The 15,472-nt window shown below is 46.4% G+C and overlaps 2 protein-coding genes across 2 annotated transcripts; one reads left to right on the top strand and one right to left on the bottom strand.

The window, feature by feature from the left end:
- Positions 1–10: 10 nt before the first annotated feature.
- LOC110532652 (zinc finger and BTB domain-containing protein 39) lies at positions 11–4,351 on the top strand. The gene is made up of 3 exons (XM_021616729.2): positions 11–158; positions 563–2,242; positions 2,421–4,351. Exons 2-3 carry the CDS (start codon positions 593–595, stop codon positions 3,333–3,335), a joined length of 2,565 nt encoding a protein of 854 aa, XP_021472404.1. The 5' UTR covers positions 11–158; positions 563–592; the 3' UTR covers positions 3,336–4,351.
- A 1,102-nt stretch (positions 4,352–5,453) lies between these two features.
- Positions 5,454–8,549, bottom strand: LOC110532656 (G-protein coupled receptor 182). The gene is made up of 2 exons (XM_021616733.2): positions 7,880–8,549; positions 5,454–7,310 (listed from the first exon to the last, which is right to left on the bottom strand). The coding sequence occupies exon 2, from the start codon at positions 7,305–7,307 to the stop codon at positions 6,216–6,218; it is 1,092 nt and encodes a 363-aa protein (XP_021472408.1). The 5' UTR covers positions 7,308–7,310; positions 7,880–8,549; the 3' UTR covers positions 5,454–6,215.
- Positions 8,550–15,472: the final 6,923 nt, after the last annotated feature.

The raw sequence follows: 15,472 nt of genomic DNA on the forward strand, positions 1-15,472 counted from the left end.
ACCGCTGGGGGGCAATACTGCCAAATATTTGGTTTTCAAGCAGCCTTCCAGGCATTAGTTTGTTTTACGTCATTGCTGTGCGACTGGAAACGACCGATAATAAAAAAGGAAGCTATCGAAAACGTTGACTAAATGGTCGAATATACTGCCTTCTATTGGTAAAGAATATAATATCAACATGATTTATGAAAGACTTTGTCTATCCTTGTAGAAAGGTGTTTAGAGGTTTGCATTTTGTAGAGTTTGGAATTGGATCATGGCAAACGTAGAAAACTGATGAGCAGCTAGCGTTAGCTGGCAAGCTAGATAGCCTAACAAATTAGCATTCAATGAAACTTGAAACATTACAATGTTTCCCTAGTTTATTATGTATTCGAGCTCTAATATCTACCTGTTAGTTCAATAAGTATTATATATTTGTTTTACAAGCATGGCACTCGACAAAGCTGCACTCCCCTTAATCTCACAATCAATCAATGGCGCTTGATACTGGATTATGTTATTGCGGACTGATTTAGGCTAGACAATGACGCTGTTGGCTTCCCCTTGTCTCTTCTCCTAGTTGGGATTTGAGTAACACCGCCAGGGAGCGATGAGGATTCGGCTGCAGGGCTCAGGCCACGCCGCTGGCCTCCTCGCCGAGCTCAACCGCTGCCGCCTGTCCCGCCTCTTCTGTGATGTCATCCTCCAGGTGGGGAGCCGCGCCTTTGCAGCGCACCGCGCCGTGCTCGCGTGCGCCGGAACCCACTTCCGCAGCCTGTTCTCGGGCAGGGGGACCCAGATCGGAACCTCAGGAGCCACGACAACGTACACTCTGGATTTTGTGTCCCCTGCCAATTTTGAGAAGGTGCTGACTTTCATCTACACTGGAGAGATCTTCACAGACCTGATAGATGTAGGAGTGCTGTATGAGCTGGCAGAGAGGCTGGGTGTGAGAGAGCTGGTGAGGGCCTGTCACGCTACCTTCCCTGACCTGCAGCAACCGGGCTCTGGCTCTGCAGACTGTGTGGTGGATGGAGACCTGGACCCTGACATGGTTGCTGCTGCAGCTACTGCTGCTGGGTCATCCGTGTGCTCATCCTCTGCAGCGTCTTGTTCCTCCCTGTCATCATCTGCTGGTCCCTCGGCTGCTCCTACTCCAGCGGCGGCCCCCTCACCTCTCCCCCAGGGCAGCAGGGTGGCCAGGCTGGGCCGGGGTGGTGGACACACAGCCCCTCTGTCCCTGTCCCTCAAAGCAGAGGACGTCCAGTCTCACCTGGGCTATGGACAGATGGCCGAAGACAAACGGGTACAGCTGACAGGAGATCAGCAGAGTTCAGTAGACATGTCCACTGTAGCTGTTGAGGCTACACCTGGACCTCCCCTGCAGCTGAAGACTGAGGAGGTGGTGGTGGGAGACGGGGTTGATAACGGTGAGGAGGAACAGATGGTAGTTAGTGGGAGTAGGGCTGGTTCTGTACCTCCATGTGTATCTGACTCCTGCTCCTACCCCGACTCGTCAGCCCAGCTGGGAGGGGACATCTGTGGGGTGAGGGAGGCCCCCTCGTCCTCCTCTGGAGACCCCCTGGACAGCCTGCAGATGGGTGTGGTGGAGGCTGGGGTGGGAGGTGTGAGCTCTGACCATGCAGGGGTCATCTTTGGGGGGGGGGAGGATGATGAAGACGATGATGAAGAAAACGAGGAAGAGAGAGAGCATTTGCAGGGAGATGAAGAAGGGACTGATGGAGGAGTGGACCAGTGGCGACAGCTGGCTGGAGAGATCATTGAGTTGAGCGATGGCGAGAACTACATGGAGGAGGAAGATGAGGAGGAGGATGAAGACGAGGACTTGGTGTGTGTGGAGAACGGAGCAGCGGTCAGTACAGGGGGTGTGAACACTGGCCAGGTTTCATCGGTTCAGGGTATAATGGCGTGTAAAGCCTGTGGAATGGCACTGTTGGCCGACTCTGCTTCCCTGAGGGCCCACGCAGAGACCCACCTCTCTGAGACAGGGGCCTGCAGGGTGTGTGGGGCATCTTTCCCCGGAGACCGTGGGGCCAGCATCACCCACGCCTTGTCCCATGTGGTGTTCTCTTGTGACATGTGTCATCTCCAGTTCAACAGCCAGGCCAAGTTGGTACGCCACCGGCGCCAAGCTGCAGCCAGGTACACCCTCCCCAGTCAGCTCCACAACGCTACCCAGGGGCACAACGGAGAGCTGCAGTGTGCTGTCTGTAACAAAGCCCTCACCAAGGACTTCCAGGTCAGTTTGGTTTGCTCCACTTTTCCTGAGTGATTTTGCGTTTTGGCTAATGGCGACGGTAAAATATATAGATTGACATAGCTTCATTGAACTCGAGCACACCTATTGCATCGAGGTGGCTATGACATCTATTTTCCCTCCTTGTATTGTTGACATACTGTTTCTCTCCTTTCCCCAGGTCATCAGGGATCACCTGCTGAGTCACGTGTCCATCCAGTCACTGAGCTGTGGTGTGTGCCAGCTGCCCCAGCCCTCCCTATGTGCCCTGCTGTGGCACGCCCTCACCCACCTCTCCCTGCCAGTCTACTCCTGCCCGCTCTGTGCCTGCGGCTTCCTAGATCGCCCTCTGCTGGACAGACACATGTTCCTGCATGCTGAGGAGGCCGCCACTGACAGAGAGGCCATGAGGGCTCATAAAGCAGCCGGACCAGAGGGAGAGGAGGAGCTGCGTTGCTTCTTATGCCCACAGACCTTCCGCTCTGCCTCAGCTTTCCAGTACCACCTGAGCTTTCACACCAACGAGGCCCAGGGCAGCCAGGGGTGGGCAGGGAAACGAAAGGCTGACCAGATAGAGTACCCTTCCTCCTGCTCCTCCTCCTCCCCCCTGGAGGCAGGCAGCCTGGGGAAGCTGGGCAACATGGGCTTCGGCCTGGGCTCCTTCAGCCTCTCAGACAAGCTGCTCCAGGGGGCCGTGGCGGCTGGCTTTCCCACAGGCCTCCTGTCCAATGGGAACTCCATGGGTGGCACCATCCCCCGGGAGAAATGGTACCGCTGTCGCTTCTGTGGCAAACGCTTTGCCCACTCTGGCGAGTTCACCTACCACCTGCGCATCCACACTGGGGAGAAGCCGTACCAGTGCAAGGTGTGCCTGAGGTTCTTCCGAGGGCGCTCCACCATGATCTGCCACTTGAAGACCCACGCCGGGGCACTCATGTACCGCTGCACCATTTGCGGCCTCTACTTTTCCACGCTCAAGCTGGTGTCCTCCCACATGGACGTCCACAAGGACCACCTGCCTCCAGACTTCAACATAGAGCAGACCTTCATGTACAACGACCACTCCAAAGAACCCCTCCCCGCCCTGGACACCTGATCAGCTGGTGTCTTTCACTTCCTTTTCTTCCCTCCATCTCTTTGTCTGCCTGTCTCTCGTCCATTCTCTCCCTCTTTTCCACTCGCGTTCAATACCTCTTTCTGGTTGTGGACCATATCTATAGCCGTGTAGAATGTATTTCACTTGTTTTATGTCTGTATTTCAGATGGTATTATGGATCGAAGAGACCTGTTTTGTAGCATAGTGTAGCCGGAAAGGTCATCTTTCTTGGAAGAAGCTTAGCCACTTGGTGGCAGTATATCTATTGTGGTCTATGGAAGGAAGGACGTGCTACTGTTTACTGACTGTTTTCAACGCAAGTCCATTGGCTTTTCCTAAGTTGCAGTCAAACGTTGTCTTAAGTGTCTTATTACTCAGTTTTACAAAAAATGAATAACATTTTTCTATCACTGTACGCATTTTGTCAGTTACATGTACATCCATTTTTATATTAAACATGTGACAGACCATTCATGTATGTCTGAGTGAAACAATATTTGCCACGCTGCACCAAGCCTATGTACCCATTAACATGGGTTAAGTGTACCGGACCCATCATACTTTGTAACTGAAGAATGGGAGGATGAATGAGGCCTTGCTGTATCTGTTCCCTAGGAAACCATTTAGGTACATCTTCCTCAAAGCATTTATGTAGTGATAGACCATAATGCAGACATTATATAGTAGTTCATATGTGTTACTGATCAGATGGTATGAACGGTAGTTTCCAACCAGAGTGCCATTTAGTCACGCAAGAGTTTTAAAAATCACAGGAAATCTGCCTTGTCTCAGCATTTCAAAGGCACTACGTTATGAGTATTGTGTTTTGTAGACTTGTGGTCCTTCAAGTGCTCACTTTGGGCATGATGACATTTAAACAACTATTTGGTGTCTCACCTCATCAGTCGGATTAAACTATTTATTCTATTTATTTTATCTACTTTTTTTTAATGAGAACTATCAACGTTGGCCTTTATATCTCGTTTCTAGTTCTGGAAAGAATAAAGTAAATATAAGAAAATGTTGATCTCACTGTCTAGTTACTTTTCGCTCCTAACCCTAAAGCTTTGTTTTTTTATTTATTGTATTTGATCTGTTATGTTTGCTGCCACAGAATACATTCATCATTACATTTTAATGATGCATATGCATTTATGCACAATTTGCGTGTTTATCTAGATCCTGCTTTGGGACTGGTGACCTTTGAACCTGTAATGCTGTTCTGTTCTTGGTATGCTGCTTCCTCCCATTGTGCTGTATGTGAAGTGAAACCTAAGCCTTTTCTCCCTCTTATTACCATGTCAACATCGTTAAACCAACATAATATTCCTTCCGGACTTCCCAGTGAAAGCAAACTTAGGCAAGTATTCAACTAAAAAATGAGGACTGATTTTGTACAATCAGACCTGTGTTGAAATAATACTCAGGGTATTTTTTTATATTACTTTCAGACATTTGGAAGTATTTAGATATTTATTTGAAAAGACAAGTAGTTGAATATTGGAATGTATTTGGAAATACTCACACTAATATGCATTTAATAACCCATGCATTTGAAAATAAGTACTTAAATACTTAAAAATAGTAGGCTATTTATAGGAAATTTAAATACGTTCAATGTTGATTTGGGACAGATTTGAAAATACTCAAACAGAAAATAAGTATTTAAGTAACTAATCAAATATAATTTTACCCAGGTCTGCATAAAATAAAAGTTATAACATTTAAGAGATGTTTTCCAGATTAAACCTAGTCCTGGACTGAAAAGTTTATTTCATGGAGAATATTCATTGAAAGTGCTATTTAGTCCAGGACTATGCTTAATCTCTGGGAAACCAGCCCATCAAAAATGTTTCACACCAGATAGGTGCAGGGAAATGTGATGTTTTGAAAGGTCAGTCATTGTAGTAAGGCAGCCCGTAGCAAATTAGGGTTAAGTGCCTTACTCAAGGGCACGTTAACAGTTAATTTAACCTTGTTGGCTCAGGTATTTGAACCAGCGACCTTTTGGTTACTGGCTCAACACTAGGCTACCTGCCTCCTACTACGGGAGCTATTTTATTTTTCCCTATCGTAAATAATCAAAAGGGGAAGTTGATTTTGATATTAACACAATCATCCTGTTTGAAATACTTTTATTCAACACATTTACAAATTCAGCAGAAAAAAAAAGTTGCTGTGGAAATTAAGATCTGTTTATATGTTTGTGTAATCAAAATGTTTTACATTTAGCAGTTGCATTTCAATTTTACAAGTTGTTTATACTCAGTAGTTATAAGTTTTAAATCTCATCTATGTTACACAGAGGAAAATGTTTATTTGCGAGGAAGCTTCTCTTCACCCAGCGATGTAATGACTCATTCTGTCCTCCAGAAGTTCCTAGATATTGGTGCCACAAGTTCCTGTGGAAGTTCAAAGAAAAAAATCCGAAAGCGTTTCTTTCCTTCCTCTGTTTACAACATTATTGATGTGCTGAAAGAGAAAATGGGAGACAGATGAGAGGAACAGAGAGCCCATCATTTACATTACTATTTCTTAGTGACCAAGGCTGAATCCTGATTCTCCACAATTCTCCATAAATGTGTACTTGCACACTGCTGGTCATGTTTTCTTTTGTTTTATAATGTAATAAATTCCCTTCAGCCAATGCTTACACCAATCAAATACTTTGAAATTAAAGTGTGCAAGTGTACACTTTGGGAGAAGGGTGAACAATCTGGACCCAAGAGAGTCAGACTAAGAAACCTTGTCTTGTGACATGTCTAGCCTGTGAAGGCAGCACACGCTTCAGTAACAGCTTTCGAGTTCCCCTTTCCTCCATTGTCCTTCGGTGATGATGGCTAGTTAAGTCTCAATGTGACACTGTGGTGCTTCCTTTTTCTACAACCCAGCAACATCAGAGTGACTGGTGCTCATGTTGCTAAGCTTGCATTCCTTCTTCCTAGTGTCTGGTCCTCCTGCGTTGGGTGCAGTTTCTTGGGGATTCGACCCTCCTGGGAACTCCCTGGGTACATAGTGGACCACAGCGTTGATCAGGTTGGAACGGAAGCTCTTGCTGAGGAAGTTGTAAAGGACAGGGTTGGCGATGCAGTGGAAGAGCGACAGGCCCTCAACCACACCGTAGGAGTTATAGAGCACCTCCACTGTGTTGCAGCTGAACACGTGAGGGTCCAGATCATCCACCATCATCAGGAACAAGACAATGTGGTACGGCAGCCAGCAGAGGACAAACACCAGGGAGTACACATGCACCAGCCAGACGTCCCGTTTTCCCTGCACGTCTGGAGCGGAGCGCACCGCTCGGGCTATCAAGATGTTACAGGTGACAATGATGGAGGCCGGGCCCAGGAACTGGAAGATGAGGCAGAGGAAGGAGACGGAGACAAACCACTCAGTGTAGTTGTTCTCTGGCAGCATGTAGCAGCCCGGCTCGTCCCACTCCAGCAGGTCCATGTGGACGTTCTCCAGCAGAGCCAGGAACAGGGAGAGGAGCCAGAGACCACCGCAGAGTAGCCAGCGGCGACGTCTGGCTACGGGGAAGCAGGCAGGAGACGAGGGCCTGGACAGGGACAGGTAGCGCTCCAGGGTCATGAAGGCCAGGAAGAAGGAGCTGCTATAGAAGTTGATCACGTAGATGAGGTGGGTGACTTTACATAGGAAGCGGCCCCACAGCCATACCTTGTCCATGGTCACCTCCAGCATGTAGAAGGGCAACATCAGAACCACCATCAGGTCCGACAAGCTCACGTTGATGACGCAGAACAAGACGCCGTTGGCCGAGTGTCGCCGGCGCCAATTGACCCAGACCACCAGGGTGTTTTCAGCCAGCCCCACCATGAACAGCAGCAGGTAGAGCAGGAACAAGGCGATCCGCTGATAGTCCTTATCCAGATTGAGGGTGCACTCGTAGACGAACCAGGGCGTGCCATTGAAGAAATTTAACGAGGAGTTGTGCAAGTCAAATTCGTTCATTGTCTATTGAAAGCAGAGGAAATTGTTAGCCGTGTTAGGAGTTTAGAATTGGTAATCAGATTAAAGTCAGACATAATGTAAACAGTGGAGGACACGCAGTGGTGAAACATGCATTTCTGTCTGGTTCTGAGCTGCAAGATGAAATGTGAGGAGCATTTCACACCAGAGAATTGTCATGAAGGATATATATATATATATATATATATATATATATATATATATATATATATATATATATATATATATATATATATATATATATATATATAGTTTATTTTTTTAATGAACCTGAGACAAAGTCAGACACTATGGCGTATGTGTGCACCAGCTAATTTGAGATAATCATAATTTGCTGTTCTCCCCCCAGTTTTCCTCTTATCATAATGTTACAGCCAAAAAATGCATGAATACATGACTTTATGTAGATCATAATGAGGTAATTAAATAATAAATATTCACAAATTAAGTTTTTCATTTTTCACTCTTAGTGTATCAAGTCTAAACTCAAATCGTTAAATTCTACTAGAGGTAAAGAACAGCAGGAAGCTGTACTGTTGTGATACATACAGTACCTTGATGTGCTGTGGCGAGGAGAACCTGGTGATAGATGATGAGTGGTTAGGAAAGGTCCCTCAGGGCAGGGGGTTCTGGTGATCTGCCTGCCTGGGGAGTTAGCTGAGGCTTGGAGGAGCGAGGAGGCTGGACTGGCTCTGGGGTCCTGGAGAATCTGTGCTTAGTTCAGGCTGACTGGACTGACAGACAAAGCCCTCTCCTCCCCCGTCCTGTCTTCTCAGTGCCAGAGTTGACAGGACATCCTAAGGAGGGGGGTGGGGGTTGGTAGTGTGGAGAAGAGCAGGAAAGCCTTGACTGTGGAGCTGCCAGGGGGCAAATACTGGCCTGTGTCCCAAATAGCTCCCCATTCCCAATTTAGTGGAGTACTTTTTATTGCCTTGTTTAAAACTAATGCATTATATAGGTAGTACGGTGCCATTTGAAAAGCTGTTACGGTGTCAGCGTGACTGGGTGAAACAGGGAAAGCAGCTTACCTAGAATCTCTACCATTACCTCCATAACAGCTGCAAACTTAGCATTGTTGCTTAGTACATCACACATATTGTATGCTCCTCTATCAACCCTTTATATTTCCTTCACATATAAAGTAAGCGGTAAATACAGTGCATTTGGAAAGTATTCAGACCCCTTGCCTTTTTCCACATTTTGTTAAATCAAACATTGATTAAATAAATGTTTTTCTTATCAGTCTACACACAATACCCCATAATGATGAAGCGGAAACAGATTTGCAAATGTATTAAATATGAAAAACAAATACTTTATTTACATAAGTATTCAGACCGTTTGCTATGAGACTCAAAATTGAGCTCAGGTGCATCCTGTTTCCATTGATCATCCTTGAGATGTTTCTACAACTTGATTGGAGTCCACCTGTGGTAACATGATTTGGAAAGGCACACACCTGTCTATATAAGGTCCCACAGTTGACAGTTGACAGAGCAAAAACCAAGCCATGAGGTCAAAGGAATTGTCCAAAGAGCTCCGTGACAGGATTGTGTCAAGGCACAGATCTGGGGAATGGTACCAAAATAATTCTGCAGCATTGAAGGTCCCAGAGAACACAGTGGTCCCCATCATTCTTAAATGGAAGAAGTTTGAAACCACTAAGACCCTTCCTAGAGCTGACCGCCTGGCCAAACTGAGCAATCGGGGGAGAAGGGCCTTGGTCAGGGAGGTGTCACTCTGCCTGAGCTCCAGAGTTCCTCTGTGGAGATGGGAGAATATTCCAGAAGGACAACCATCTCTGAATGCCAAGAGTCACATCTGGAGGAAACCTGGCACCATCCCTATGGTGAAGCTTGGTGGTGGCAGCATCATGCTGTGGGGATGTTATTCAGCGGCAGGGACTGGTAGACTAGTCAACGGAGGAAAGTACAGAGATACTTGATCCAGACGCTTACAACAAATCCTGCTATGCCCTCAAACAGGAAAAATGTCAATACAGTACTAAGATTGAATCCTACGACACCGGCTCTGACGCTCGTCGGATGTGGCAGGGCATGCAACTATTACGGACTACAAAGAGAAACCCAGCCGCGAGCTGCCCAGTGACGTGAGCTACCAGACAAGCTAAATGCCTTTTATGCTCGCTTCAAGGCAAGCAACACTGAAGCATGCACGGAGAGCACCAGCAGTTCCAGACGACCGATGTAAGCAAGACCTTTAAACAGTTCACCTTTCACTAGGCCGCAGGGCCAGACGGATTACCAGGACGTGTACTCACTTCACTGACAATTTCAACCTCTCCCTCACCAAGTCTGTAATACCTACATGCTTCAAGCAGACGGGGGGGCGGCAGGTAGCCTAGTGGTTAGGGCGATGGATTAGTAACCGAAAGGTTGCAAGATTGAATCCCCGAGCTGACAAGGTAAAAATATGTCGTTCTGCCCCTGAACAAGGCAGTTAACCCACTGTTCCTAGGCTGTCATTGAAATTAAAAATTTGTTCTTAACTGACTTGCCTAGTTAAATAAAAGGTCAAATAAAAAAATAGACCACCATAATCACTGTGACCAAGAAAGCGAAGGTAAACCTGCCTAAATCACCACGTTTCCATGTGGTGTAGCATGGAAAGCAGGAAAGCATGTTTCCTTTCAAAGCCATGAAGTGCTTTGAAAGGCTGGTCATGGGTCACAACACAATCATCCCGGAAACCCTAGACCCACTCCAATTCGCATACAGCCCTAACAGATCCGCATATGACGCAATCTCAAATCCCACTCCACACTGCCCTTTCCCACCTGGACAAAAGGAACACCTATGTGAGAATTCTGATCATTGACAACAGCTCAGTGGTCAACACCATAGTGACCACAAAACTCATCACTAAGCTAAGGACCCTGGGACTAAACACCTTCCCTCTGCAACTGGATCCTGAACTTCCTGATGGCCGTCCCCAGGTGGTAAGGGTAAGCAACAACACATCTGCCACGGTGATCCTCAACACGGGGGCCCCTCAGGGGTGCGTGCTTAGTCCTCTCCTGTACTCCCTGTTCACCCCACGACTGTGTGGCCAAGCACAACTCCAACACCATCATTAAGTTTGCTGATGACAACAGGTTGTAGGCCTGATCACCGACAACGATGAGACAGCCTATAGGGAGGAGATCAGAGACCTGGCAGTGTGGTGCCATGACAACAACCTCTCTCAACGTGAGCAAAACCAAGGAGCTGATCATGGACTACAGGAAAGGGAGGGCCAAACAGGCCCCCATTAACATCTACGGGGCTGAAGTTCCTTGTTGTCCACATCACCAACAAACTATCATGGTTAAACACACCAAGACAGTTGTGAAGAAGACACGACAACACCTTTTACCAGTCAGGAGACTGAAAGGATTTGGCATGGGTCCTGAGATCCTCAAAAAGTTCTACAGCTGCACCATCGAGACCATCCTGACCGGTTGCATCGCCGCCTGGTATGGCAACTGCTCGGCATCCGACCGAAAGGCGCTACAGAGGGTAGTGTGTACGGTCCAGTACATCACTGGGGCCAAGCTTCCTGCCATCCAAGACATATATGCTAGGCAGTTTCAGAGGAAGGCCCAAAACATCGTCAAAGACTCCAGTCACACAGGTCATAGACTGTACGGTACCAGTGCGAAGGTTCACCTTCCAACAGAACAACAACCCCACACAGCCAAGGCAACGCAGGAGTGGCTTCGGAACAAGTCTCAATGTCCTTGAGTGGCCCAGCCAGAGCCCAGATTTGAACCCGATCAAACATCTCTGGAGAGACCTGAAAATAGTTGTGCAGCAACGCTCCCCATCCAACCTGACAGAGCTTGAGAGAATCTGCAGAGAAGGTGAAAAACTCCCCAAATACAAGTGTGCCAAGCTTACAGAATCATACCCAAGAAGACTCGAGGCTGTAATCGCTGACAAAGGTGCTTCAAAGGTTTTTTATTTGACCTTTATTTGACTGGGCAAGTCAGTTAATAACAAATTCTTATTTTCTATGACGGCCTAGGAACAGTGGGTTAACTGCCTTGTTCAGGAGCAGAAGACAGATTTTTACCTTGTCAGCTCATGGATAACCTTTCGGTTACTGGTCCAACGCTCTAACCACTAGGCTACCTGCCGCCCCAAAGTACTGAGTAAAGGGTCTGAATACTTATGTAAATGTGATATTTCATTTTTTATTTATTTATTTTTTACCTGTTTTTTGCTTTGTCATTATGGGGTAGTGTGTGTAGATTGAGGAATTAAAAAAAATAATAAGGCTGTAACGTAAAACAAAATGTGAAAAAAGTTAAGGGGTCTGAATAGTTTCTGAATTTCTCTGTCCAGTTATTCTGCGGCGAACAACAATTCTATAATTCTACCAATTGTTTTCTAAGATGAAACTTCAGTAAAAACACAGCTTAGTTGGTATGAAGGGGCTGTGTGATAAACCAAAAAAACAGCCGCTTAACATAAGACAATTCCAGGAAGCCCCTTTAGCCGTAGAGGAGTGATGAATAGCAGAGAGTAGGGGGACATTGGAAGCATCAAACCTCACTGGCGTGAGAGAGCCCTTTAATCTCAACCCCCCTCCATCTCTCCCGGTCCGTGATGTTCGTCTCAGCACTCACTTTGAAATCACTACTTCAACTACAGTAGCTTGGCAGCCACTCTGTACAGCCAGTTGTAGGCAATTATTTTACTTACAACATGTCAATGGATTGTTTCATCTACCTTGGAAGGGGTGTATCTCCCGAAAGCTCCGTAGCATTAACATCATCCTTTGGCCGATCTATGAACTTAGTGCTATGAATTTGGGCGGGAATCACCCCTAGTCAGTTTTCCTATTGAAATAGTGAGTCAGATCATTAAGTCGTCAACACCTGTCAGGTTAGGTGACAAAGCAAAGGACATGATATCAGCATTTGGAAACCACTTGACATCATTGGCATAGCATTACATCAACTTATTTGGTGCTTTTTTTGCTGTAATATAACTTCAGTTCTCACTATCAGCTCCATTTAACTTCTGTGTAATTTGTTTGTTTTCATTGATTTTATGGGACCCAGGGCTCCCTGTAAAGCACTGGCTATTGTCAATGAGTGGACTATCCTGGCTAAATAAATCAAACTAAATGAATGAGCAGTCAGCACTATTGTTCTGTTGAAGAGTTCAAGTGGCAACAGCCACCACAGCCTTCCAGGGGTCGGCGCGATAAGGAGCAGCACAGGGAAGACATTTGTGTTGGCTGAGGCTCATGGGACATGTTCTGAACGCAGTGTTTCAACTTCCACCTCTCTCCGGGTTGTCAGCATTTCTGTTAGTTTAAGGCTGATATTTTTTTATCTCCTGAGTCTGCCCATCCTGCTTACGTCCCTTTGTTAAGAGTTGTCAATTCCTCTCTTTTCCTAAAGCAACAGGAAGAGGTCTGTCAGCAGAATTATGCCTCCTGACCTCCTCCAGTCCGTGTGTTGGGCTCAGCCTGTTATCTGTGGCCAGCGTAATACTCAAATAACCCTAGTGGTAGCACTAACCAAACTAACCCCCCTATCAACTGTAACGCTAACCAAAGTAACCCCCCAATCAACTGTAACGCTAACCAAACTAACCCCCCTATCAACTGTAACACTAACCAAACCCCCCTATCAACTGTAACACTAACCAAACCCCCCTATCAACTGTAACGCTAACCAAACCCCCTTATCAACTGTAACGCTAACCAACCTCCCCTATCAACTGTAACGCTAACCAAACCCCCTTATCAACTGTAACGCTAACCAACCTCCACTATCAACTGTAACACTAACCAAACCCCCCTATCAACTGTAACGCTAACCAAACTCCCCTATCAACTGTAACGCTAACCAACCTCCCCTATCAACTGTAACGCTAACCAAACCCCCTTATCAACTGTAACGCTAACCAAACTCCCCTATCAACTGTAACGCTAACCAAACCCCCTTATCAACTGTAACGCTAACCAAACTCCCCTATCAACTGTAACGCTAACCAAACCCCCTTATCAACTGTAACGCTAACCAACCTCCCTTATCAACTGTAACGCTAACCAAACCCCCTTATCAACTGTAACGCTAACCAACCTCCCCTATCAACTGTAACGCTAACCAACCTCCCCTATCAACTGTAACGCTAACCAACCTCCCCTATCAACTGTAACGCTAACCAAACCCCCTTATCAACTGTAACGCTAACCAACCTCCCTTATCAACTGTAACGCTAACCAAACCCCCTTATCAACTGTAACGCTAACCAACCTCCCCTATCAACTGTAACGCTAACCAACCTCCCCTATCAACTGTAACGCTAACCAACCTCCCTTATCAACTGTAACACTAACCAAACCCCCCTATCAACTGTAACGCTAACCAAACTCCCCTATCAACTGTAACGCTAACCAACCTCCCCTATCAACTGTAACGCTAACCAACCTCCCCTATCAACTGTAACGCTAACCAACCTCCCTTATCAACTGTAACACTAACCAAACCCCCCTATCAACTGTAACGCTAACCAAACCCCCTTATCAACTGTAACGCTAACCAACCTCCCCTATCAACTGTAACGCTAACCAAACCCCCTTATCAACTGTAACGCTAACCAACCTCCACTATCAACTGTAACACTAACCAAACCCCCCTATCAACTGTAACGCTAACCAAACTCCCCTATCAACTGTAACGCTAACCAACCTCCCCTATCAACTGTAACGCTAACCAAACCCCCTTATCAACTGTAACGCTAACCAAACTCCCCTATCAACTGTAACGCTAACCAAACCCCCTTATCAACTGTAACGCTAACCAAACTCCCCTATCAACTGTAACGCTAACCAAACCCCCTTATCAACTGTAACGCTAACCAACCTCCCTTATCAACTGTAACGCTAACCAAACCCCCTTATCAACTGTAACGCTAACCAACCTCCCCTATCAACTGTAACGCTAACCAACCTCCCCTATCAACTGTAACGCTAACCAAACCCCCTTATCAACTGTAACGCTAACCAACCTCCCTTATCAACTGTAACGCTAACCAAACCCCCTTATCAACTGTAACGCTAACCAACCTCCCCTATCAACTGTAACGCTAACCAACCTCCCCTATCAACTGTAACGCTAACCAACCTCCCTTATCAACTGTAACACTAACCAAACCCCCCTATCAACTGTAACGCTAACCAAACTCCCCTATCAACTGTAACGCTAACCAACCTCCCCTATCAACTGTAACGCTAACCAACCTCCCCTATCAACTGTAACGCTAACCAACCTCCCCTATCAACTGTAACGCTAACCAAACCCCCTTATCAACTGTAACGCTAACCAACCTCCCTTATCAACTGTAACGCTAACCAAACCCCCTTATCAACTGTAACGCTAACCAACCTCCCCTATCAACTGTAACGCTAACCAACCTCCCCTATCAACTGTAACGCTAACCAACCTCCCTTATCAACTGTAACACTAACCAAACCCCCCTATCAACTGTAACGCTAACCAAACTCCCCTATCAACTGTAACGCTAACCAACCTCCCCTATCAACTGTAACGCTAACCAACCTCCCCTATCAACTGTAACGCTAACCAACCTCCCCTATCAACTGTAACACTAACCAAACCCCCCTATCAACTGTAACGCTAACCAAACTCCCCTATCAACTGTAACGCTAACCAACCTCCCCTATCAACTGTAACGCTAACCAACCTCCCCTATCAACTGTAACACTAACCAAACCCCCCTATCAACTGTAACGCTAACCAAACTCCCCTATCAACTGTAACGCTAACCAACCTCCCCTATCAACTGTAACGCTAACCAACCTCCCCTATCAACTGTAACGCTAACCAACCTCCCCTATCAACTGTAACGCTAACCAAACTAACACAAAAAAGCAATGCCTCGCTCCCCTACGTGACCTAGATATTGTATTGATATGTAGGCTGTGTGCCATTTTGAAATGTATGTACTGTAGTTCTGTCCTTGAGCTGTTCATGTCTATTAATGTTCTGTATTATGTCATGTTCCATGTTTTATGTGGACCCCAGGTAGCTGCTTTCGCAACAGCTAATGGAGATCCTAATAAAATACCAAACTCACAACCATATCAACTGTACCACTAACCACACA

The sequence above is a fragment of the Oncorhynchus mykiss genome, chromosome 9 (genome assembly GCF_013265735.2).
Source record: "Oncorhynchus mykiss isolate Arlee chromosome 9, USDA_OmykA_1.1, whole genome shotgun sequence".
Classification (NCBI taxonomy): Eukaryota; Metazoa; Chordata; class Actinopteri; order Salmoniformes; family Salmonidae; genus Oncorhynchus; species Oncorhynchus mykiss.

Bases quoted from the DNA above. Each gene is read 5' to 3' on its own strand.
- LOC110532656 (XM_021616733.2), bottom strand. From the start codon at position 7,307: ATGAACGAATTTGACTTGCACAACTCCTCGTTAAATTTCTTCAATGGC.
- LOC110532652 (XM_021616729.2), top strand. From the start codon at position 593: ATGAGGATTCGGCTGCAGGGCTCAGGCCACGCCGCTGGCCTCCTCGCC. The intron at 2,243-2,420 runs GTCAGTTTGGTT...TCCTTTCCCCAG, and splicing joins CCCTCACCAAGGACTTCCAG to GTCATCAGGGATCACCTGCT.